Source organism: Pyxicephalus adspersus, chromosome 3 (genome assembly GCF_032062135.1).
Source record: "Pyxicephalus adspersus chromosome 3, UCB_Pads_2.0, whole genome shotgun sequence".
In the NCBI taxonomy this organism is placed as follows: Eukaryota; Metazoa; Chordata; class Amphibia; order Anura; family Pyxicephalidae; genus Pyxicephalus; species Pyxicephalus adspersus.
Window position 1 is genome coordinate 127,125,354 of NC_092860.1, and position 24,999 is coordinate 127,150,352.

Consider the following 24,999-nt stretch of genomic DNA (forward strand, 5'->3'; position numbering starts at 1 on the left):
TTGAAGTAATCGCAATGGACCTATATATATCGCCAAAATTACAGCTGGTGGCTGAGTAAGAAAACAACATTACCATCTATAATTATCAAGTTGTTTTTACCCTGTAAATAAAACATAGAAATGTCAGGGTCTGAGAAGAAGAAGTTATAATATATACATTTAAGAAGCACATTATGGTTCCCATAGAAACATGAGTTTTATGTAGAACACTATTTATAACTCGCATTCTTATAAAACAAAACTCATTACTAAATATCAGTTTATGTTCTCCAGCTAACAATATCAAAGGAGACCTGGGGGAAGAATATAATTTGAAAAGTTTATTACTTTCTAAAATGGCCTTTGTCTCTTTTCCTCTGGTACTGTGCTCATCACGATATATAAATAGCAATAACATCAAAGAGATGCAATAATTGGAAGATAGAAATATGCAGATAAAGACTACGACTTTATATCATTCCTCAGGCTGCAAACACGACAAAAAAACAGCAGATAATTGGAAGCCATTTAAAGCAGAGCTACAGCCAGATATAAGGAATGCAGTTCTGTCATTATTAACATATCATTAAATGTAATTTTTAGTAGAAGCAGTGCAACCTTATTACAGATTTGTACAATATAAATCAGAAAGAGGTGGATGATGTAGCGTGAGGCTTAGCCAAGGTGCCATGCAGTGCACAGATGCCCAGAAGGCGAGAGTAGAAGGACTTTTAATATCCAATAACAGGATAGTGTAGTGGAGTAAAACTGTAGCAGAGAAACATAAGGTAAGGTATCTTTTGGCACGTAAAACAGTTCAAACATCTGTATTTCACCTATGTATGTGGGAAACATTTACACTGAAGACACTTTACCTTCCCCTGCCTGCATAAGCCAGATAAATCATCAGTGAAAGTAACATATGGGTGTTCTGTAATACTAACAGACATTGTTATGTTGGAGTACACCTAAGTAACGCACACATACCATGTGTTTGCAAGCAACCAGGAAGCAAAAAACCATATACCAAAAAATAAGAATCAGCAGATTCAACGGAAGTCTAACACAAAGATTAACATCAGACATTTCTACATTCAGTATTCAACAGCCAAACTCAGCTCCAATATATATATAAACATGCTGCAAAGTGGTAATCAGTTCAGCTACTTTTATAAATGGGGCACACACAAAAATCGCATAACTTAGACACTGTTCTAGTGAAAACCTTGTTCATCCTTCTATGAATAGGCTAATTATTTCCAGATGGTGGACAGAAGACTAACATCTTGTTTTTGTAGATCTAAAACCCTTAAACACGTGGTTGTACAGCAGTTAGAACATTTGGAAGTTCTCACCATTGTGTAATTGTGGGCAACTTTGTGCAAATCCGTACATCCTTGTGCATCAGCAAAAGAGCGAATGCCTAGGCAGTTGGAAGGGTGGAGCTGCTTCATCAGAAACTTACAGCAAGCTTCGACTACCTGTGAGAGTTGTAAGAGGCAAGCTGTGGATAGTAGACTTTCTATGTTTTCTTCTTTTAATTCCAGACGACCTGTCAGGAAACACCTACATGAACTGGTTTAGTTTAGTCGTATTTTAAGATCAACACACAAAAATAGAATAAAAAAAATTCCACCATGAAGCAAAATCTAACAAAAGACATTTAGCAGATCAGCTATTGGAACAAAGTCACTATATTTTTCTCTACATGCCCTTGAAGGAGTAATTAGTAGTTGAAGTTATAGTATAAGTATTCTAAGACAAAGTATATACCTATAGTATATAGTATAAGTATATAGCAAAAATGTAGAATTGAGCTACTTGGCTCCCCCCAACATTCCGTGCCAGTGTCAAGGAGTAGTGAATCTCAGTCTCTGTAGGAGCAGTGAATCTATGTCTCAGGAGTAGTGAATGCTGTACACCAAGACCTTGTCAGGGAAAATACCGTGAAAGGTAATAAATACCTCTAAGGGGTCTATTTATAACACAGTGAATCTGGCATTTACTGAAACACAGCCTGGTAAAGAATCAATTACCGCCAATGAAACACATGGACCTGGAAGATTCTTCACCAGGAAATGTTTCAGTGAATGTCACATTCCCTGCCTCTAAATAGACTCCCAAATGTAACACTTACACATTACTTAGTATGTATCAAAAAATATAAAGTTCTGTCAATTTTAGGACACAATATTTATGTTCCTTCATAAACCCAGGTTTTCAGGAAAAGTCGAGGAAGATAAACTTCTCTCCACAAAATAAATAAAAAAATAATCTAAATCAAATAGCTACAATAGATTTCATATTTGCTTTAAGGATGTGATATACGTTAACTATATCTAATCCGGTATAGCTATAATATAACTATATTCAAGCCAGCTGAAATCCAATATTGTCTAGTTGAAAATAAATACGTTGAGCTGCATGCACCAAGGCAGAGAATGCAGAAGGCTCAAGCTATTATTTAATTGGTCTTCCCTATTATTATTATTATTGTTATTATTAATAAACAGGACTTATATAGCACCAACATTATGCAGCGCTGTACATAAATAGGGGTTGCAAATGAGAAATATAGACAGTGACACAGGAGGAGGAGAAAACTCTGCCCCAAAAGAGCTAACAATCAATCTCTACTTAAGATATGGGTGTATAAGGAAATAGAGCAAAAATAAAAGACTTATTAATAAAAAAAAGGTGCAGCTAAGCTTAACCCACTTACATGATGTGATACACGAATATTTGCATTTTCAGAAACCTCTAAAGGATAGAACAGTCTGTAATTATATGCCAGCAAAAAAAAGTTGAAAACAAGATTTTATTTAAATAAAAATAGCGGGTCAAGATACACAGTGCATAAGCAAACTAAATGGCATTCTATTAGGGATTCAGTCTACTTTAAAAATGTCAGTAAAAATAACATTTGAATAGTTATATTAAGAATTAAAAGAGTATACACTACAAATCAGTAAGGGTGTCAGTTCCAGCCTAGGAGTGCTAAAATCTCATCCCAACTGCAGGCTACTTTCAAGTTATGCCAGGCGATTTAACAAGGTAGTTTTACCAAAAATTCTTTCTAGTGCATATTCACTGATATTCCAGTCCTTTAAAAGAGCAACACTTATCTTGTAGAAAAATACATATAATTTACCAAAGTGTCACAAGCAGCTAAATTCTTCATGAGTTTGTCCGAAGGACACAGCTGGAGATGCACATTTTATTATTTCACAGTCTTCTATGCATTTTCAGTGAATTAATTGGGTAACAGAAGTCAAGGCTCATTCTGCACAGCAGGAGCAGCTACTAGTGTTCTGCTTGGTATTCCCTGATTTAATTATGGACTGTTCTTTTTGTAGCAATGTTATTCATTTGCACAGCAATGCCTACTCACTACACAACAAGCAAATATATTACCTGTGTATGAATACTGAACTAAGGCCCAAAGGGCGTTGGGTTCAACACCTTCCATTTTAATTTCCTCTTGCTTGGCTTCCCGAACATCCCTGGTGAACATTGCAGCAAAGTAGTCTGACACCGAAGACAGGACCAGCCTGAACAAAAAAAATAATCTGATTAATGGAGATGTTTTATTCAGTCTTCAGACTGCAATAACAAATTAATTTTACATCAGACATCTGTCTGCCAAAACTACTTATGTTGATGCATTACTTATAACACTTTCCTGACAAGTGCTGTTTGCAGGAGCTGCTTTAAATCATAATCAAGCATCATAACCTGAAAGCTATGAAAGGTTGGCATTATTTGGCTGGTAGGTAATGCAGCACCATATGCTGACAGAAGTTGTTTAAATTTGTGCGTGTAAAAGAAAATCACCTCTGCACACCGATTTAGAAAAGTAATTTGGTACCTTTCACTAATTTGATGGAGATGGAACACTAATGAATACATTAGGTTGGCTATTTGGGGCAAGGTCTGCTTTAAGGAAGGGAACTTAGGGATGCAAGAAGATTGGTATGAGGCCCTGGCACATGTTGTATCTTTCCAGCTTATTAAAAGGTTTGCATCAGGACTGGAAACTATTAGGAATATTAACAAAATAGGAACATAGGAAATAAAAAAAGTATTGCTGAGGCACAACTCTAAAAATCTAGGGCCATTTTTCACCTGCGATCATTCTAGTGAATTTTCCTTTCTACAAATTTCAAAATAAATGCTATTTTTAAACAACAAACTGTAAAAGTCATGTTAACAAGAAACATGCTGACATGAGAAAAGAACAGCTAAATGGCAAGATGGCAATATAAGTGTCAAATCGCAGTCTGGGGGCAGGGAAAAGACTTTCATAAAGTTTACAGATAACTGAAACTTCCCCAAGTAGTTGTCAAGGGTTCCTTGAGCTGTAATAGCTTTACCTCCCACATGATTGATGCCCGCCTAGTTCTGGGTTTACCCCATTTGGCAGAGGCATTAAGATTACACTAATGTTCTTTTAGCTGTCTAGAGGGGTTGGATTTTGACACTGTAAAGGAAATCATTTCCGGATTATCACCGTAGGAGCGGCATTCTTCCCACCATACCTCCATATATTTTCAGGGGTTCTCTGAGGCCCAAAATTTTTATAGGTTCCATTGGTATAAAAATATTGAAAAATACTAATCTAACCCTTCTCCACTCCCTATATAATTTGACTGTAGTGGAAACTTATCTAAAATCTTACAGACTGCCAAGTAATGTGCACCCATTTTGCCTGCGTGCGTTATTTCTGATTAAACCTCTATGACTTACCTGTGTGCGGGAATCCTACGATCGCCAGCAATCAGAATTACATCACATAGCTGCTTGTGTCGAAGGTAACTCTCCATCTTCTTAAAGGTTTGCTCGGCATGGTTGAGGGACTGGAAGAATTCATCTTGGGCACATGACTCCATTGTCTGGCAGGAAGATATTGTTTGGCTGCTGTTCGAAGTCCTGAAGGAACAAATAGCACATGCTTCTATTAACAAGACATCTTAACTGCTAGAACAATAAAACTATTTATAGCTTGGAGCTCCACCACCAATAGGGAGACATATTATATATACATAATGTGTTACTGTGGAATGCTTGAAAAAAATGGATTCTCATTTCTGAATTTGATTAAAGAGAGAAAGATAAGCAATCTGTGAATAGATTTGGCAAAGAAAAACACAAATGAGGATTTGATTTAAAAATTTATATTGTGCCGCCAAGTTCCGGAGCAATTTACAGAATACTAAGACCTATTCCTATTAGTCCTTACATATTCCTATAAGTTCTTACATCTAAATATTTATAAATCTACAGCTTACAATAAAATAATATCCTGGTGCTCCTCGCATGAAAGTAATTGTCCAGCCAATTCTTGTGACCATGCCCTGTCCCCTCTTTTCCAACTGGGTTCCAGGGCTGTTACACACTTTTTCAATGGACACCATGCAGCTTTTGGAGTACGTACATGTGGACATGTGTCACTACAAAAAAGCTGAAGAAAATCAGCAGAGTCGACAACAAAAATGCGACATCACCAATTTATTAAAACAAAAATACAAATATTTTTTAATATGGAGTTCTTTATCTAACTAGTTGTCATTTAGTTCCCATATACTTTACGATGTCAGGTAGTCACTGAGTTAAGGACATACAGACGACTCCTAGATACGAACGGGGCTTCCCTGCTCGCTGTGTGCAGGATGGAGGCTTGACCATTTACTTTGTTTGTGATTACCTCACAGTGAGGTATTTTTTTACAGTAACTGACACCACGCTGCCTAATAATATGTTGAGACAAACATCTGTCCTAATTGCATTTATTAAAATAATGTACCTGTTCTGACTTACATACAAATTCAACTTAAGAACAAACCTACAGTCCCTATCTTGTATGTAACCTGGGGACTACCTCTACTTGCTTCTTGGGAATTGGATGTGGCTTTTGAAACTTGACTGACCTCTCCAACCTACACGGGATGAAATATTAAAACTTCCTTGCTGTCGACTCATAATACCTTATAGTTAATCTTAGATTTTGGGATTCTAGTATGTTAGTACAGGCCTCTAAAAGAAGGGGTAAAAAAACAGCTTTATCCTCCCCCTTCTTAGACACAGGCACATACACTTTTGCAGAACAACTTACAAATTGAATCAGTGAAGGATATAAATACTCATCTTCAGTTAAAGCTTCTAGCGCAAACACAGAAAAACCATATTTGGTGATAAACAATTCGTATCCACATGCTCTGTGAACAATTAAATTACTTTCTTGCCATTATTTTTTTTCCAAATCATTATTGTGATCATAAAACACAAAGCATTTTATGGCCAAGACTGTGTTACACTTGGCATTACCAAAGGAACATTATGCAAAGAAAACTGCTGCAACGTCAGGACAATACAACAACCTAAACAAAGCTTGAATATCATTTATGTCTAAATGAGGGCAGCTTTATAGCTTTACAAAAGGAAAACAAACTTGTAAGAAGAAGGACAATTTCTGTTACCATAAACTATCTTATCTACTATTTCATAAGAAAGAATAATCATGTAAACAAATAAGACCCTTCTTTTGTCCCAGGTTTGGTCAGGTATTAGCAGTAACATACAATCCCCAAGTGTAGAGCAGCTCAAAATCTGGCTGCAGCCATGTTTTTTAATCCAGCTACTGATGCTAGTTAAACGGCACATCAAATTCCCTAGAAGCCATTCAGAATTATCAATATAAACCCCATATCAAAGCAATCATGGATATATAGACAGCTAAAATTATATACAAATTTCACCTTTCACTTGGATCTGCCCTTCCGGCATTAGTCAGTGAGGCTACCCAATACATTTTGGAGCCTTGGGAGCTTAAAGTGGCAGAACCCAGCTTAGTTTGGTTAATATTTTAATATAAATTTAACAGCTCACATATCTGAAGCTGGCTTTTATGGCATCCTTCTGTGCTCAGCCTGAACTAAATGGACAGGCCTATCTTCCACCTTTATTAAATCCACAACATGGACACAACTGTCCTGGCAAACCATGCAAGCTGGGCTTGAATAAAATCAGAAGACATAGAGGAAACAATCCTTTATATTCAGGAATCTTCATATGTATTGCTATAGAACAAGCCAAAATATGATTGCTGTGAGCTTTATAATCTAGCATGCACAATAAAACAAAAGTAGAAAAAGTATTATGCAACCAGCAGCTGTTTAATTTTATGATGCTCAACAGTAACATTTTGTTTGAAGATGAAAGCAATGCAGATATTATTAAATATGCAAAGCAAGTATCTAGTAACAGCCTATTGTAGTACATATACAGCAGAGCTGAAGTGAGAAAGAGGAAAACAGAACAAGGAGCCAATCTGTTCATGTGCTGAAAAGATTGGAAGAGAAAGAAGGGAAGGGAGCTCATCAGAGTGCTGTCACAAGCTGGAGCAGGTTCAGAACAGTCTGGGCCAAAAAATGTTGGTTAAATGATGCTGGCCATCAGACTATGGGCATCCTGTGGACGAAAAGTACGACAGGAGAGATCACTGAATTGAAGCTGAATATTGTATTAAAAATTGCTCTTGTATTTTTTGGGCTATATTTATAGTCTGTTATTCTTGCTTGGAGTCTGAAAGCAATCATTTTATACTCACCAGCACTATTTTGTTCAAAGTACACCTGTCCTGAGAAATGTAAGGCTGTAGCTGCCAACTTCTTATTGAAAATTCTCAATGCCTGGCTGTTAAGGGTGAGGATTTTTTTTAAGCCAATGACCTTCAAAAAGGTTTAAAATCAGAAGTCTTTATCTGCATTTTTTTTCTGGATTAGTGACTGAAATAGTTAAAGCAGCCAGAGCTAGGAAACCAAAATTGAAACTCTCATAACAGAAGTTAGTAACCAGGCCATGTCCAATGTCCAGGCTCTAAAGCAGGTGTCTACCAAAAGTAAATATTTTAAATTAGGGTGTAAAAAGTCAGAGAGTCACTCTGTCTGATATCACCTCTTTAATGCAATAAGCTCTAATGCATCTTTTCTCCACAATTTCAACATTGGGGAACCCTTGAAATAAGGGTTCTAGGTTACCCCTCCTATATCCACAGCTCACAGTACATTGGTGTGGGGGTCAGTAGGAAGAATGCCTCTTACAATACCGGCCATTGGGGATAATGTCACCAATACAGATAGCCAAAGACATCATTGCTATCACTTGAACTGACCTGAGAAGAACAAACTGCTCATTGTTCAGGAAACCCCTTGGAGAAACCCTCGTCCTGTATCAATGCTTGTACATGTAAAGTATGCAGGTTTATCACCTGCAACACAAATTTATTGTACAGCACTACATTACATGTTGTTGCTTTAAGCAATTAAGGATAATGACAATAATGTTTTTGGTAACTAGTAGGAACACCTTGATACTACTCCACAACTCTGCCAACATGTTCTGGACATGGCTTTGTCAGCCTATTTGTTTTAACCAGTTTATGTTACTTTCACATCTAACGCACTTACGTGCACTTCGTGCAGCTCTGTTCAATTTATTGCAAAAACCACTGAATGGAAATTTCTCTCTGAAGTATCTGAAGCTGACCATATGCACATTGCAATCAGCCTGTACAAAATCCTCTAGGTTTACCAACAATGTTTAGTGAGGGTTTAGCGAAACAAATTAATCAATTCATATGCATTCAAGTGATTAATTAATTATATAAATCTGACATGGTAGCAGCCTCTTGCAATCTACTGTACAGCAGATTTTCAAAGGGGGGGGGCAGAGCCCATGGTGGGAGGAGAAGAAGCACAAAGAAGCAGACAGATGTGCTGCAATGCAAGAAGAATGAGGATAGAAGGACAAAGCTGACAGTGATATGATCCCAGACTGCTGCTTCTCTTTTCACTTTAGAATCACAGGGTGGGGAAGAAACCAGTAAGTGAAAGTAAAGCCATGCCGAGAAACATTAGGGACCTTCCACTTCCACGCAGAACCGTGATTTGTGGCACGGCTGTATAAAGCTGCGTACACACTTCCAATTTTTATCGTTGGAAATCAACGACGAACGATCGATTGGGCAAAAATCGTTCGTAAAAAAAGTAACCAACGACGCCGACGAACAAGGATAGTCGTTGGAAATGAACGACCGGACCGGCGGATCGGATTGGACGACGATTGTTGACCATCTATCGTGTGTACGGTCGTTCATTGATCGTCCATGGTCTGAGCATGCGCGGTGAACGAACGTTCGCTCACTTCCTGTGGTGCACGTCACTTCCTGTATCGTTCAAACGATCGCATCTATCGTGTGTACAATATCTGCGAACGATCGTGTCGTTATCTGTATGTACAGGATCGGTGCTATACGATCGTTCGCAGATATCGTGCAGGATCGTTCGTCGTTCGTTTACCAACGATAATAATTGGAAGTGTGTACGTAGCTTAAGTCTCAGAACTGAACAGACAGAAATACAAACTATTTGGCAGCTAATGCAATATCATATATGTATTTTATCTGTGTGTAAATGTTTGTCTGGCGTTTACCTTCAGTCCTAATAGCCACCAAATCTGCAGCATACATGCACAGCAGGATCACTGCTTAAGAACATAGGACACAAATTGAGTTTTGCCACATTTATTGTAGAAAATGCGTCCTCTCGCCTGAGTGAATATAACAAGTTACTATTGCCCTTATAACAAGCCTGCAGATTCACCAACAACACATAATTGTCATGTGGTTTTTAATGTGAATTTTACAGAATTATACAGTATTAAAAAGTTGAAATAATATCAAGATATCACATACTGTAAGTATGATCTGTCCTGTCAGAGTCCTGTATGATCTCTGCCCTGCCAGTCCTGCTTCAAAAAGTATTAAGAACAGAAACCACAAGTCACACACACAAGCACTGTGGCTCACTGGTAAGAAGTCTTTGAGTTATGTAAATATTACCTTTATTTATTTTTTATATGTGGAAATATAGAACCACTTCTCTCCTAACCCAAGTATAATGGAAACCTACACACAATATGATATATAGCATTTAGGCTGAAATCAGACTGGCATTTCTTCAATTCAAAAAGAAATCATTATTCAAAAATGTGAAGGGTCTGCTTTGGCTATACAACAGCTACCAAGTCTCCTCTCTCTCTCTCTCTCTCTCTCTCTCTCTCTCTCTATCTATATATTTGTAAAAAAAAAAAAAAAAAAAAAAAAAAAAAAAAGGTTACAAAATTATCATATGTGCCGACAGAGATCATATTATGGTCACATTACATTACTTCAAGTCAATGAAGTATGTGGTTTTTCACATAATTGTATCCAGATGATGGAACGGGCGTCATAGGGCACATGTCACTGTCAGGACTGAATGTGCATGAAAATTCTGTCTTGTATCTATGAAATTTTATACAGCTGTAATAATTGTTCTGGTTAAAGGGGTCAGGATATGAAACAAAACAGATTATCCTATTTTGGCACCCTTGCCCCATTTTTTGTAAAAGATCATGAGATCAGTTAATGCCAATGTTACTGTGTTCTGGTGAAATTGATAAATAACAGAATCTTTTACATTGGATACCACTGTACACCAGGGACACTGTACTAACATATCCTCAACACCAGGGAGATTCTGCAGACATATGTAATGGACACCAGAAACTTGGCACTGACATAGCCGCTGGACACCAGAGATACTACACTGAAATATCCTGAAGACACATCTAATGGCCACCAGAGCCACGGCACTGACATAGCCGCTGGCCACCAGAGCTACGGCACCGACATGGCTGCTGGCCACGGCACCGACATGGCCGCTGGCCACAGCACCGACATAGCCGCGGGACACCTGAGCCTGCAGACACATCTAATGGCAACCAGAGCCACGGCATTGACAAAGTATTATATCCAGTTGGGAGAACTACAATACAATTGTTTCAATAGATCAGGCTTGCAGGCATTACATAATACTAGGCACTAGGAATGGACCAGCCACATGGATTATAGTAATATAATATGGAATGGAATATAGTAATAAAATATTTTTGGTGTGATCATATATATAGGCGCATAAAAATACACATACATTTTACCATTTCTCAGCCTATATTTTAGAGGCAAAAAGCAGCTTTTATATAAACATATAACGGCCATAACAAGACCTTACTTGCCCCATCCCTTTTTCTTGTTCACACAGCACACTGACCAATATATAATGAATATGCCTTTCTGCAAAACAGAAACACATACAAAACACTTTCCACATTTGCACAAAATGTATGAAAGAGAAGCCTATAACACCACGGAAACTTGACAGATATACATTGCAGTACACTCATATAAAGCCCTATTAATATTAGAATAAAATATACAAAAGAAAATTACGTATACAAAATTACTTAACCTGCAATTAAATTTTTAAATAATCATACCCTGACCTGCAAGAACTGCTTTCAGAGTCAATGTCCTCCTCACTGGCTCCATCTTCAGCTTCTGGTTTGTTCAGCCAATGCACTGCCTCACCTGCAGCAACTTCCACTGAGGGTTGTTGGAGCTCAGAAGCAGATGCCATAGGATAGGAAAGCAAATTTTGGAAGTCCTGATTGCTTGTCCTCCGGAATCCCACAAATGACAAGGGTAGAGGGAGGTTACTTGGCTCTGAGAACTTTCTGTCACTTGTCACAAGGTTCTGATCTCCATTTAAAAAGTCCCCTTGATGTCCGGTATTACTGGGGGCAGCCTGATGTCCGAACCACCTCCATCGAATTTTCAGTATCTGCTTTACATCAAAGTCCTTGCGGGAGCTAGACATTCTCTTAGAGAACAGGCGATTGTCTAGGCAACTAGGCAAAAAAATACTGCACATACAAGATCTACATATTCAACCTGCCAGAATAAGGGTACCAGCTGGAGGCAAACCCAGGAGCCGAAAAAAAATCGAAAAGATCTTTTTTGTGAATGCCAGCAATTAATCAATATCACCTGGCCATGCAGATGCAGCCTGTGTGCCATAAATGTAGAATTAGCATTGTACTTTCCACTGCATTCTTCCTGTGTCTGTGACTATTTGCTTTCAAAGACACCGACAGCGTTCATTTAAGTCTTTCAGATGATCAACGCCTCCCCCTTCCTCAAACCCACAAATGACAGCACAACTCTCATCCAGCATCTTTTTAAAGGACAGAATTTTTTTTTTAATTCTGCATTACTGCAAAATGTTAACAAGCAAGCCTTTAAAAATAATAATAATAATAAAATTGCATATAACAATTCACAAAGCACACATTTAGTGAATGTAAGTAATTCTAGCTAAGAAGTCTTTGTTTACGTCTAATGGATACTTAATTAATATTTCAACATAATGGACCAGATCAATAGAGTACTTCATTCTCCAGCCAGTGTAATGTTTGGGAAGTGCTGCTAGGAAAAAGGCACAGAGACAACCCAGCATGCAACTGAACTAAAAGCCCCAGCAAGCATTCATTCCACTGGACTAAACTCGGCCAATCAGCATGACCGAGTATTACTTGGAGTACAAAAAAATCAGATTATAAAACTGAATTTTATTTGTACGGAGGAACAATCTTTCAAATCTGTGGTTAATCCTTTTAGGAAATTCAGAAAATAATGACTTTTTTCTAATTCTGCAAAAATAAGATTTACAGCCCTGCACTCTAACAAGGATAACACAAATGTAAAATTTGTGTGCATCTTTCAGAAAACAGATCAAGGGGTTTCAGATGTAAATTAGTTGTAAAAAGTTTTGTGCTATATGCAGCCCTTCCCTGACCCTGAAAACATGGTCACTAGTTCCTAAAGAGGACTGAACTAAATGTTACCTGCCACTAATTGTATAGCCCTTTGGGGGCAAATAAAGAGTGACAAGTGTTTAAATGCTTACTTTTCCTGGAAAAAATAATGCTGCTCCAGCCTCCTTGCCTCTGGTCACGTGACAAAAAGTCTAGGCATTTGGTCATTTGATCTTAGCTAAACTGAATTCACTCTTTAAGAGATTATGTGACCAAATCCCCTGGGCTTGTGGTCACATGCACAGCACTGCAGGAAGCATTGAACGACACTTTCTCCAAGAAATTAATTTCAACAGCTCTGCTACTCTTTATTTATTCCTCTTTCCACACCATTGACATTATTTCCTCCCCAGAGACAAAATAACCACACCTCCTAAGTTTGGAATTTGAGAAAGATGGACACCTTGGGATAAAACCAACATGCAGCATGTATATTGTGCTCCTGTCCTGAAAATGGACATGGGTAAAATGTTCTAAGAAGAATGGGTACATCGAGTCTGAGCCTACATATAGATAGAGAAGATACCCACAGAGAGCTGACACTTTGTCAGAGCCTACTTTAAAGAAGCACTTCATTAGCTTCAAAAACCACACCGCAGCAAGCAACTGTCTTTGGTCAGGACGATGTAATGCTCAACACAATGTATAAAGTACAAGGATCAGGGCTATGTAATATACAACACAGAGTTGCATATGAAGTTCAGGTGAAAGGTCTATGTAATGTACTACAAAACATATCAAGTGTAACACAACGTATAAAGTACAAGGATCAGGACCATGTATTACACAATATAGCATATAAAGCGTAGGTGTAAAGTCTATGTAATGTACTACACAACATATGAAGTGTAGCACAATGCAGAACAATGCAATGTACATCAGTGTACAGAGTGTAGCAGTAACATGGATGTATCGTAGGGCCCCCTATTATTTCTGGTTCGTAGGAGGAAAAAATGTCCGAGTGTTAGAGGGCAAAAAAAAAAAACAAAAAGTGGGCAGGATCAATAGTGCCTATCAATAAGGTGGTGGTGGTGGGGGAGTAGAGTAGGGAGGAACAGTGATAGTGCCCAGTGAAGGCTGGAAAATATGAGCGAGGGCAAAATACTGCCCATCAGCAAACACTGATACCCTAAAGTGTCCCAAGCTATAAATCTTTCTCTTCCTTCTTTCTGCTGCCAGGACTAAGTAAAAATGAATCGAGAAGGAAAAAACTTTGCCAACAGACTTACACGGTTGAGCACAGGAAACTGCATACCATAAACTCAAGACAGTTGCATTAAATCTGGGAAAGCTGGGGGTTACTTCTGATCTTCATGTACCCCTTTTTCCTCTTTTTATCCACTCCATGTTTTAAAAAAAGATTTCTATACACGATCTAGATTATGTTTTCTGGCAGTTACCCTTCTGCTAGTCATTCTTACCTGGTCCTATCACTTCTCCTCCTGGATTCCTTCCCAGCCATGGTCAACTCACACCGGCCTTCTACATCCCAATTCTACACAGCCTTTCATTCTGCCTTCTCTGTTTTCCCTTAGGTCCCCTCTTTGCCCACTTTTTTAATCTCATCCCAGTACTTTAGCTTAGTTTCACTGGTACTCTGGCTGCTCTTGAGTTTCTTTGAGGTCACAGTTGTGTCCACCATCTTTTCTGATGTTCCACAAACAGCTGCTTAACTGCCATCTCTATCATTGTTCCATAGTCAGCTTTTCCTCCAACCACTATGGTACCTCTGGATCTGTTCCTCCAACCACTATGGTTCCTCTGGATCATCAAGGGTTGTTGATCTTTTTGTCTCTTCCCCTCTAATTCCATGCCTTTTTTTGGGGTTCATTTTCTTTCTCTTCAACAAGGACCTTTATGGCAGGACCACTAGATTTTTTTCGCGAAAGCTACAGATCTAAGATTCAAGAGACTATTGTAATAACTTAAGGAGTTAAAGTTATAAGAAGTAAACTTATAAGGAGTTAAGTTAAGATAAAGATTTGTAGGAATTTAGTAATTACACATACTTTAACCTGTACAACAGAGTAAAGGTACCTAACCTGTACAATAAAGTACAAATACAGTACAATAAAGTGTAAACCTACACATGCTCAATATTTGCAAACAGTAATAAAAATGAGCAATACACAAAGAATGCTCTTCTATTCTATGGATAGGAGAGGGTGCCCAACACCGATCACTAAAAAACAGAAGGGACTGGTGTACAGAATTTAGATTTATGGCCAAGATGATCTCAGGAGACAAAATTCTTGCACTTGTACGCGGCTTCATACATGCCATAACAAATTACAACCAGAGCCAAATTTTCCATAATGGTGTTCCCAGGTTAAAACTCACAAGTCAATCTACTCCACTGAAGCTTTTAGTAAAGATCAATATTCTCTATAACAGTGACCTTAGAAGAGAAATGTTACGAACTATAAAATAATCAATTTTCACCATCGTTTTTCAAGTTCAATATGCCAAAAAGGCTAAATGTAACTGTTCATTCTAGAGGTTTAGAAACTAGGTCAGTTCAATTCTGAGTATGGGCAATTTTTAACCACAGGCAATTCCGGAAGACAAATTGTGCTAATGATTTTTTTTTATGGAATTGTATAAATGCTTAGAAAAACTTTACTTGCAACAAAAACATGACTCACTAATTTTACCTGGACAAGAACAATTTGCATCTTAACCTTCTCCAACAAGAGAACCCCTAAGCTATTTTAGAAAACATTTTCAGGGGTGGTGATGGGTCACTTTTGTATTGCTATCAAAGCCTAAATACTTTGTTTTTCATTTTACCTGGAGCAAGTGCAAGAAATCCAAACCACCTGAGAGTTACAATTCAAGCAAAAATTCTATTATTGGGTTGTACTCAGGTAGGACCATGTGGCAATGTTTAAACTCGCATTAGTGAAATCAGAGCATGTAAAAGAGTTCCTATATCCAGTATGTGTCCAGCTGTGTATTCAGCTGCTTTGCTCAGCTTCCCTTCATTGAAGCATCCTTTTAATGTAATTGATAGAAAGAAAAAAAGTCTTCAAACACTACTTGAGGTGTCATAGCAGACCCCTGTCATTTACAGAGATTGCACCCGTATTGCGCACATTTCATTATCACATCATTTTGTGGATTGCTTGAAAACATCTGCAAAGCATTATTGAGATTTTCATTAGCTGAACTCTAAGACCTTAGATGAAACATAACACATCAACACGAAGACATGTGTATAATATAAGTTTTAGCCCACAGAGGAGATAAACAGATATTCCTTCAATATGTCTTCAATTGTCAGAATAACTTTACCTGGATCTTCACATTTAACATACGCTTCATGGAGTCCATTACACATATTTAAAGCTTAGGTATGATGTGTATAAAAGGTTGAAGTAATATTGATACATATGAGAGGATGAGGTTTGCATAGATAGTTTGTAATTATAGGTTTAGGCTTTGAAAGAGTTTAAGTCCTTATATTAAAGCACCTACATAAGAAAGAGCAGTGTTCACCCAAACATTTTTTTTAAGCTGGGTGGGAAGAAATTGTAGAAAGGCAGCCCCTGTATTGTGACCCAGCTGTTTAGTAACCACCCAAAAACAGCCGAGTGGTTACAGAAAAGTGCCGTGTGGTGTGCCCAGCTAAAAGGGGCTGGTGAGAACACTGGAGAGACCTGAAAAACATCTAAACCAGTACCTGTCAATTGTTACAATATTTCAGCCGATGGGGTAAATATAGCATTATCTGGCCAAGGACATGTTAAAGGATGGAATGCACTCACTTTCTTTTAAAGGTTGCCAATCTCTAATGTGCAAATGCAGATTTCGGATCAAGTTATCCAACAATAAGTAAAAAGTACTGTAAAAGATTATCTGTCTTTCATGCTGCAATGCTGGGGAAAGAGGTTATCAAATTCATTACCATTCGAAAAAGGCAAAATCTTTAAATATGGTCTGCGAATGAATATTTAGCTGAATAGTCAGAAATACCAAAACAAATATCGCTGCTCAAATCATGGGTTACATATTAGTATAATATCATTCTGAAAGTGACACCCACGGTATTTACTGATATTTCAATTGTAAGGGAAGTATGCCAGTAAAGAGTAGTTTTATTTACTAAGTACAATATTTTAGTCTGTTGGCAAGTTACAGTTAGAAAGAAAAAGACAATGAAAGAAATACCCAGTACACAATAGCAAAAGGGAAATTACAGCGTATGCTTTTGTTGTTGTGCAACAATATAGTGAACACATGATCTGTATTTGGCACAAGATGCACTGAATTATAATTATACACACACAAATATTCTGGGAGAAGACCAGTCTGAATCAATATTTTTTGTGGTGTTTCCAGGATTACTATATATAAATTTTACATACAGTATCTTAGAAAGTATCTTACAGTATCTTAGAAAAGGAATCAATTACTTTCCATTGTACTTAAGTACATGGTAGGAAGAACAAATGTATGTAAATAAAGTCATAAAAGGGAACATGGGACTATTCTATAGCCCCTGACAGCTACAGGAAAATTATGTCTCTTTTAATAAATCGAAAAAAAAAGTCTCATGTAAGTTAAATGGGATTTTCCCCTTTGCTGTCCCATACTAAAAATAGAGATGAATTGGTTGCTATGGGAGAAATTCAACTGTCTAAAATGTAATAAATTGTTACCTGTTATTTATTTGTAATAATATAGGTTTTCAAATATGGATGTTTTATTGAGGTCCAAGAACGAAATGCCTCGTGCACACTATCACTTTGCCCCACTGAAGAAGAGCATGACTGTAGGCCACAGCTCCCATCTCAGGGTTCCTGCTGATATAAGGTACAAAGCATAAGGCTTGAAGAGTATAAATGAGTGGACGTACTGTAATCTAATAAATGCAGTGTGATACTGAACAAGTTTCTTTAGTTTTACTTTTTTTTTTCTAAATGCGTATCCCTGCCATACATTAAAACTTTCCAGCAGAGTGCGAGAAACAAAGAGTTCTTATGCAAATTTTTAGAGGAGGATCAGAGTTTTAAACCAATGGTGGCCAACCGGTGGTCCATGGACCACTGGTGGTCTGCGAGAACATTTTGGTGGTCCACAGAAATATTTGGACATTATTTGCAATTTTTATGCTTTAATTATATTAAAACAAAAATAATGTTCTAGTAAATCCTTATATTTTGAATGACAATTTTTGCCTTTATATTGCAGGGAGGGAAGGGAGGCGCAGCGTGACATCAGTGTAGTCTAAAGTTGTATAAGGAAACCGTTACCGAGTCGTACGCTTCAGTATTGTTTCCATCATTACAACAGTCACCCCACTCTGCCAATACTGATTTTCATTGGGTTGTTTTATTTTATTTGTTCATTTCTCAGACGCTCTTTTAGGTATGTATGACCCTATTGTATTTTCTTTAACCGTTATATGTAATGGCATCAAATAATTTGACGTTGATAACTATCATTTCTTGTTTGGTCTTTGATTGGAATGAAATAAACCCATATTGAGTGAGAAAAAGCAAACTAATATTTTGCATTTTTTAGTAATACCAAAGATAATGGAACTAATAATGGAACGAATGATAAAAGTAACAATAGTAATACTTCACTTAACCATTAGCTTATCAATGAATCAGAGCCTGCACAGTCCTTGTCAGGCACCATTAGGAAGATGAATATTTTACAAATGTATTTATCTTTTTGAAAAATTTCATATTAATGGTCTAAGGGATATAAAATTATGAATTTAGAGGTCCGTGAGGTCCGAAAGGTTGGCGACTGCTGTTTTAAACCATCAATTCTTATAAATCTTGAGGATCTCTGCATCTGAGTTGGAATCCAGTACTAAAACCGACTGTTAAATAATGAAACTTCTAGAAGATATAGTTCAGTTTGCCCTAGTTTTTAATCCAAAAGAAACTGAAAATCCAAAAGAAAAAGAACTGGAGTGAATTGTTGCAGAAATCTTTTTAGAGCCATCTGAGGCTACCAAGCGAGGTACCATTGATGCCTGTTGTGTTTTCCATCAGTCAGATTTTTCCAGATGTTAAATGCCAATCTTAAAAGTGTATGTTAAGAAAAAAATCTGTTTTTTGGTATGTTCAGCAAATTATTATTTGTAACTCTTTTCCAAAGTTTCATGCTTAGAGATCTTGCCAATAACAGCTATTCTGCTTAAATTAGCAACAGTATTGTTGGCCTCCTCTAGATATTCTAGCCTTTTTACTAGTAGGTTGTTAGGCTACACATGCTTGCAATACTTGCAACCCAAAGACGAAGCATGTAGGCTGATAATGTGACTGCTAATTGGAAGCCAGTGGCTTAGCTTTAGGACAACCTAAACCTCTCCAACACCTTCTGTCCACACATTTTAATATATTCCAGAAGATCTAACTCTTTATTACCTTGAAAGATATACACTTCTAAATCCACTATCCAGGTCTCTTGACAGTTCCATCTTGGGGGACCATTTTGCTGAAGATTTTGCCCCTTGTTCATTCAGAAAGCCAATAGGAAATGGCCACGCCAAGCAGTCAGTGACAAGGAAACCCAAAGAGTAGGAAACAAGGCTGGGGCATCACGTGAATTCAGCTTTAAGTGAATAAAAAGGTATTTTAGTTGCCAGCGAGGATGGAGGAGAGGGGGGGTTAATAATATCTCCAGAAAATCTTTTGAAGTTAGGCTATCATGAAAGTATGTGGCCTGCCATTCTTGACTTCCTACTAAAATTAATAGTTACGGAGTATTACTATCTACCTACCATAGTACACATACTTCACAGTGGCAGGTACGTAGACAAACTCCAACTAAAAAACTTTAAATACTTCAGTGCATGACTTGCGAGCTGCCAGGAGGAACCTGAATGAGCGACAATAGGAAGTTGAAAAAAAGTTAGAAAAAAAAAATGGACCTCTGAAAAGATACCAGTGTGGTGGAATATGTACCTTATTATTTGCCAAGATACTGATCTAGAAAAATAATGTATCTTAAACTGTACATCACTGCAGCACTGGGTCTTATCTGGCACCGGGGTGCATATGCAGATGTACAATTTGTAGCTTTGCAGCTGGGTATTCATTTGCACTAAATAGGTTACCCTGAATTTTGTAGCAAAATGCAGCCCAACCCCAAGGGAAAAGAAGCATGCCAGCTGCCAAAGGAGGTACGTTACAGGTTTATTTTGCTTGCCGTGTCCTGGATCAAACAAAATATAAAAGTAGCCCACTACAAGGATAGCTTTAAAATCACACCTGTTACCACAAGCTATGAAAAAGCTATGACTAAAGGTATAAAGAAAACCTCAGTGAGCATGGTTTGGTGCTTTAGGGTGATTGTAGGAACAGATTATATGTAATGTGTATGTGTTATATATAAGTGCAACACAAACATTCTTGCATAGTGTGAGAATAAAAATGTAGGCATAGAATAAAAATAAGAAAATGTAAGTTATGTTGTGAAACAAGAAATTGTTTCACTTGATGCATATTTAATAGAAAATGCAGTGGCTGTGTCTTTAGCAGAAGAACAGATTATGCTCTCATGGTTCCTTGCAAACCAAGAAATTAAATTTGTTATGTTGAATGAATTTTATGTTCTCATGCCCTACTTTGAACTACACCACAGAAACCAAGACCAACGCCGCATTTTATTTTAAAGAAGGTGGCTAATTTGCTAAGGAAAACGAATACTGTAAATAAATAAATGTAGGGCATACAAATAAATCTCTATATAGTGCCATCCGTATTTAGTTGTTATGCGTATCTATGGTTTCTGCGGTGCTATGCACGACACAACAGACCATATATTACATGTCATGTACTTTCAGATGCCTTGCTTTCGGGCTAATAATCAAATAATCAATAATTATCAAATTAGGGTAAATTAAAAAAATTTTCAGGTTAAGACTATATAATGACATGGGGACAACATTAGACTGTAAGCCGCTCTGAGGTATATGTCGGAGCTATAAAACATAAAAAAAATAATAATGTATGTACAATGTTTGTGGCAAATACGAGTGCAGTGTACATGTCTGGTCCATTTATATATTCTTTAAAACCCAGTACATATGTGCCGGTTTTCACTTCCAAACCTAAACAAAAGGGAAATCAGCATTTGTGGATAGACCAGCTTGTTGGTAAATACTGAAGTCGTGTGTAGAAAAAATCAAAAGTCACAGTCAAATCTGATTTGGAATCTAAAGCATACCTAAACTCAGAATTTTCACTTTACATAAAAGGGACAATTGTTTTATGTAAAGATAAAAATTCAGTTGTTTTTTTTTTTTTTTGGTGCAACACCGCCCACTAATTCTTGCACGCCTAGGCGGTTGAGAATGAATTGGAGCGCAAAGCCTCCCAGGATACTTCTGTGCATGCCTGAGCATCTCGCTTTTTTTGCGCAAAGACATGCGTGAGATCAGCAATATTTAGCCATCCTATGTCATACGATCTCGCACCAGGTTCAGGTGGTGTAGGATGAAGAACCCAGAAGAGAAGACAAAGATGGCAGAGCTGGGAGCGCCGGCTCTGGGACCTGATGCAGGACACCCCTGGAGCAATCTGACTGCCCTGCCGGATTGAAGGTAAGTGGATTTTTTTTTTGAGTTTTGAGTTTAGTTTCTCTTTAAACCACACATACGTGAATCTAAGGGAAAATCAGAAGTGAAACAATCGCAAATGACAGAATGAAAACCAAAACAATCAGACATGTTGGTAGATATTGCCCGAAAGTACACAAGTGACAGGTATGAAAAATCCATAAACACTGATTGCATCAGAGAAGGAAAGAATATCATATTAGGTGACAGACCCATGCTATAGTATTTTTGCTTTCAGACATTACATGGTGGTCAGATTGGTGCCCACAAATAAATGATCTTTGCAGTTTGGAAAATAAGGGGTTGAGAGCATGGTGGCAGGATCTATAGAAACATGTGAAATCAGTGTCTCTGGGAAGTATCCCTTAGGTCTTGTATTACTGTTTACATGTTTCTGGTTACCTCAGTACACTGCTGTTTGCGTCTCTGCAAACATTTCTGGCTATGTCAGTAATGTACTAATACCGTCTCTCTGTAGGATTCTAGATGCAGCAATACAGAATAGGAATCTGTCCCTGTTTCTGGAGAATGCTGTCGGGACATCTTTCACTGTGTTGTCAATAAGTACAGAATTTATTTTTTCATAACTGGAACATTTTTTCAAGAGACAAAAACCAGGAAAAATGTGCACGCACTGCAGAAATGTTCCTATTTTGTAATTTCACTTTTTGGATATATTTAAATTCCATGATAGCAATGCTAAAATGTACTACATCCCCCCATTACTTACTAACTACTTCCTATTCAAATTAATTCTAAAACCAAAAAAAAAATTATTTTTGGATTTCACAATCTGTGAACATGTGAGAGGTAACTGCTTCTCTATTTCCCACAACTGCACAAGAGGTATACATAATTAGATAAAGGCCTATTTCCAGCTCATTTTTTTTTAGCTCTCCTTCCAACTTTACCGGAAACTACATCATAAATTGTTGTACAGTAGGCAGCTATACAGTACACATACTGGGCAAAGCTTCACATGTAAGAATTCATAGGTTGACCGAAGAAAATTGTGGAGGTGGAGGAAATTCTGCAATCATGCCCGATACTCTGACCGGCCCATTCCTCACTGGCTTACAATGCAAGGCCATTAGCAGGAAAAATAAAATCCATTATCGCTGACACCATATAAAGGGCAAACAAAAGAGACCTTTGTGCATCATAAAGTGTACACATAAGCCTGTTAGAGCCTTATTAGAATTTCCATTGACATGAATGAGATTGGGGTGCACATTTGCAAATGTCATTACTAAAATTTTACAAACAGATTTTGGTGCAGTAGGCAACTTGTGATGGGGGCAAGAAGAGTTATCCCTCCTTAAAAGAATAAACACAGATGAGGAAGGAGAGCCTGCTTGAGTGATCTGGTAAAGACACATGAATGTTCTCCAGTGCAATCACAGAGTTCTGAGTTAAGCACAGAATAAGCCATGGGACAACTGGCTTGGAACATAAAACAAGGCTGCTATACGGACTAACATCATCAAGTTTTGCAACATCTGCAATTCTGAATATTATTACCTTTATATAAATTACACAACTAAATTTTTTTTTTATTAACCTCCTGGGCAGTTCATTTCTATCCGGATTTATATGTCTAAAAGAGGTACATTGTTTTTCATGAAAATTTATTTAACAGTATAAACACAAAATCATGTCAAAATAATAAATTAAATAGATTTTAAACATTTTAAAAATAATTTAATAATACACTGACATGGTTTTGTGTTTCAAACTTTATTTTACTCAGACTATTATATTATACTGTAAAATACATTTTCATGAAAGACAATGTACTGCTTTTAGACATATAAATCCAGTGTATTGCATTCAATACAGTTATAATAGTGATAACTGTATTGAATGCAATACAAAATAATTTGAAACTCCCACCGCGACTCTAGCGACACCTGTACACACCAACGTCACCGGGAACTCCCAGGGAACGTCAGCGCACTTGCTGGGGGACAGATCAAGGCAGGGACAGGGCCAGAGGATGGCAGGACCCTGGAGGACGCCGATTAAGCTTGTTTTTTGTACCACAAATCACATTTAGGCTTTGAAGGTTAAATCTTGATACCCAATACATATAAAGCAGAACCAAACCCAAAATTAAAACAAACAAAAAAAAAAAACTCTTACCTTTAATCCTGCAGATCAGTCAATCAGTCGGGAGGTTTTTTCATTTGGGTCCTGCGTTGTCCCAGTATCTGTCTTCGACCATGTCTTCTCTCTTCTTCCTGCGTCACCTGATCTCGCACTGCACAGGCGCGGGATCAAGTGACAGAGATTGGGGAAAAAAGATTGTCAGGCAAGCGTGGGCCCCTTCCACGCATGCCCAAGATAAGGGCATGCGCAGAAGGAGCACCCAAGGAGCCTCCCAGGATTCATGACGTAGGTATTCCCGGAGGCCTTGCGCTCCCATTCTGTCTTGGAACACCGTGTCTACACTTTTATGTAAAAGTTTAGGTCCGCTTTAAGTAGTTACTAAAATAACCCTGCCAGTAAAAAAAGGATATTTTAAACTCCAAAACTTTTTGCTTTTGTTTTATGTAATTCCAGGCAGGCGGAGAGTATAAAGTATTACAATGAGTGCTGGTGGGTGGGTCTGTTTCCTGAAAGGCAAGTAGTGAAAAGTCTATTGTTTCTTTGTCTTATGTATACTTATTTTCAAACTCACTTGACAGGTTGAATTCCAATTGGTAACTTTTTACTGATGACATTTAATGCATGAGGTTTCTGTATGCAAGAGACAACAAGCAGCCTGAAGCGGGAGTGTCTGGCAATGCAATCCTGCACTGCAAGCAGGCAAAAGGGATTCCTAAAACTAGATTACAAGCAGCGGGGCGACCTGGTGTATTCATAATTTTCCTGAAGTCCTGAACCTGTAGGCTCTGACCATGTCTACATTGTTGGGTTTAAAGGTGTAAGTGTATCACTAGATAGTAACATCAGGATGGCAATGACATCTCTGAGCCTTTGGAAAAACAAGTAAGCAATTGCAAGATTCTGTCTAAAAGGTGTAGGTTTTATTCAAACATAAAGATTGCTTTTTTACCTACTATAGTGTAAATGAGAACTATTTCCTTGCCCTCTATGTGACATTGCATTGTCAATCACAGTGCTGTCACGTGAAAAGAAGGAGGGTAAGTCACACTCTCCTTATTAGCTAGATGTGACAGGTAACTTCTTTGCTTCCAGTGACTAATTATAGCTGCAGGAGAGGGAAGGAGAGATGAATATGTACTGCAAAGTAAGAATTCCTCACTACAACCCATAAAAATCCCTTCTGCTTCTTGATACATGGGCCCCAATATCACCCAGCAATAGTTTTGGTCTCCCAAACCTTTGCTTGGTTCATTGCATAAATATCAGAATAAAATATATCTTATTTAATTAAATTACTCATACATAGGCCTCAACAAAACCCTTCAAGGCAGCAGATGTTCCTTCCATTCATTATTACAGCCATTTAACAGTACCAAACTACATTAGCTGAATTGTTTGTTGTAGCCCTTTATGATTGTCTTTGTTACCACTTACAGTGTCAGATCAAGGTCCTCTGTCCCCTAAGGTGAAGTTGCAAACATTTAATTCCCCTGTTCCCACAGAACTTAGAATTATGGAGCTTGCACATCCTCATGTATAGGCTAGGTCAATGCAGGTTATTATTATTATTATTATTA

General features: G+C 37.6%; 1 protein-coding gene across 5 annotated transcripts in view; it reads right to left on the reverse strand.

Moving 5' to 3' along the window:
• Positions 1 to 24,999, reverse strand: part of KLHL5 (kelch like family member 5) — a 46,926-nt gene that overhangs the window by 17,519 nt on the left and 4,408 nt on the right. The window contains exons 3-6 of one of the 5 annotated variants that reach the window (XM_072406321.1): positions 19,119 to 19,305; positions 4,726 to 4,908; positions 3,394 to 3,530; positions 1,335 to 1,531 (exon numbers count right to left, since the gene is read on the reverse strand). In XM_072406321.1, the coding sequence (XP_072262422.1) occupies positions 1,335 to 1,531; positions 3,394 to 3,530; positions 4,726 to 4,908; positions 19,119 to 19,171 (570 nt within the window). In that variant the 5' untranslated portion in view covers positions 19,172 to 19,305. Of the gene's footprint in view, positions 1 to 1,334; positions 1,532 to 3,393; positions 3,531 to 4,725; positions 4,909 to 5,267; positions 5,506 to 11,361; positions 12,029 to 19,118; positions 19,306 to 24,999 lie in introns of those variants that run through there. The other 4 variants (XM_072406319.1, XM_072406324.1, XM_072406320.1 and 1 more) reach the window with 4 other exon arrangements.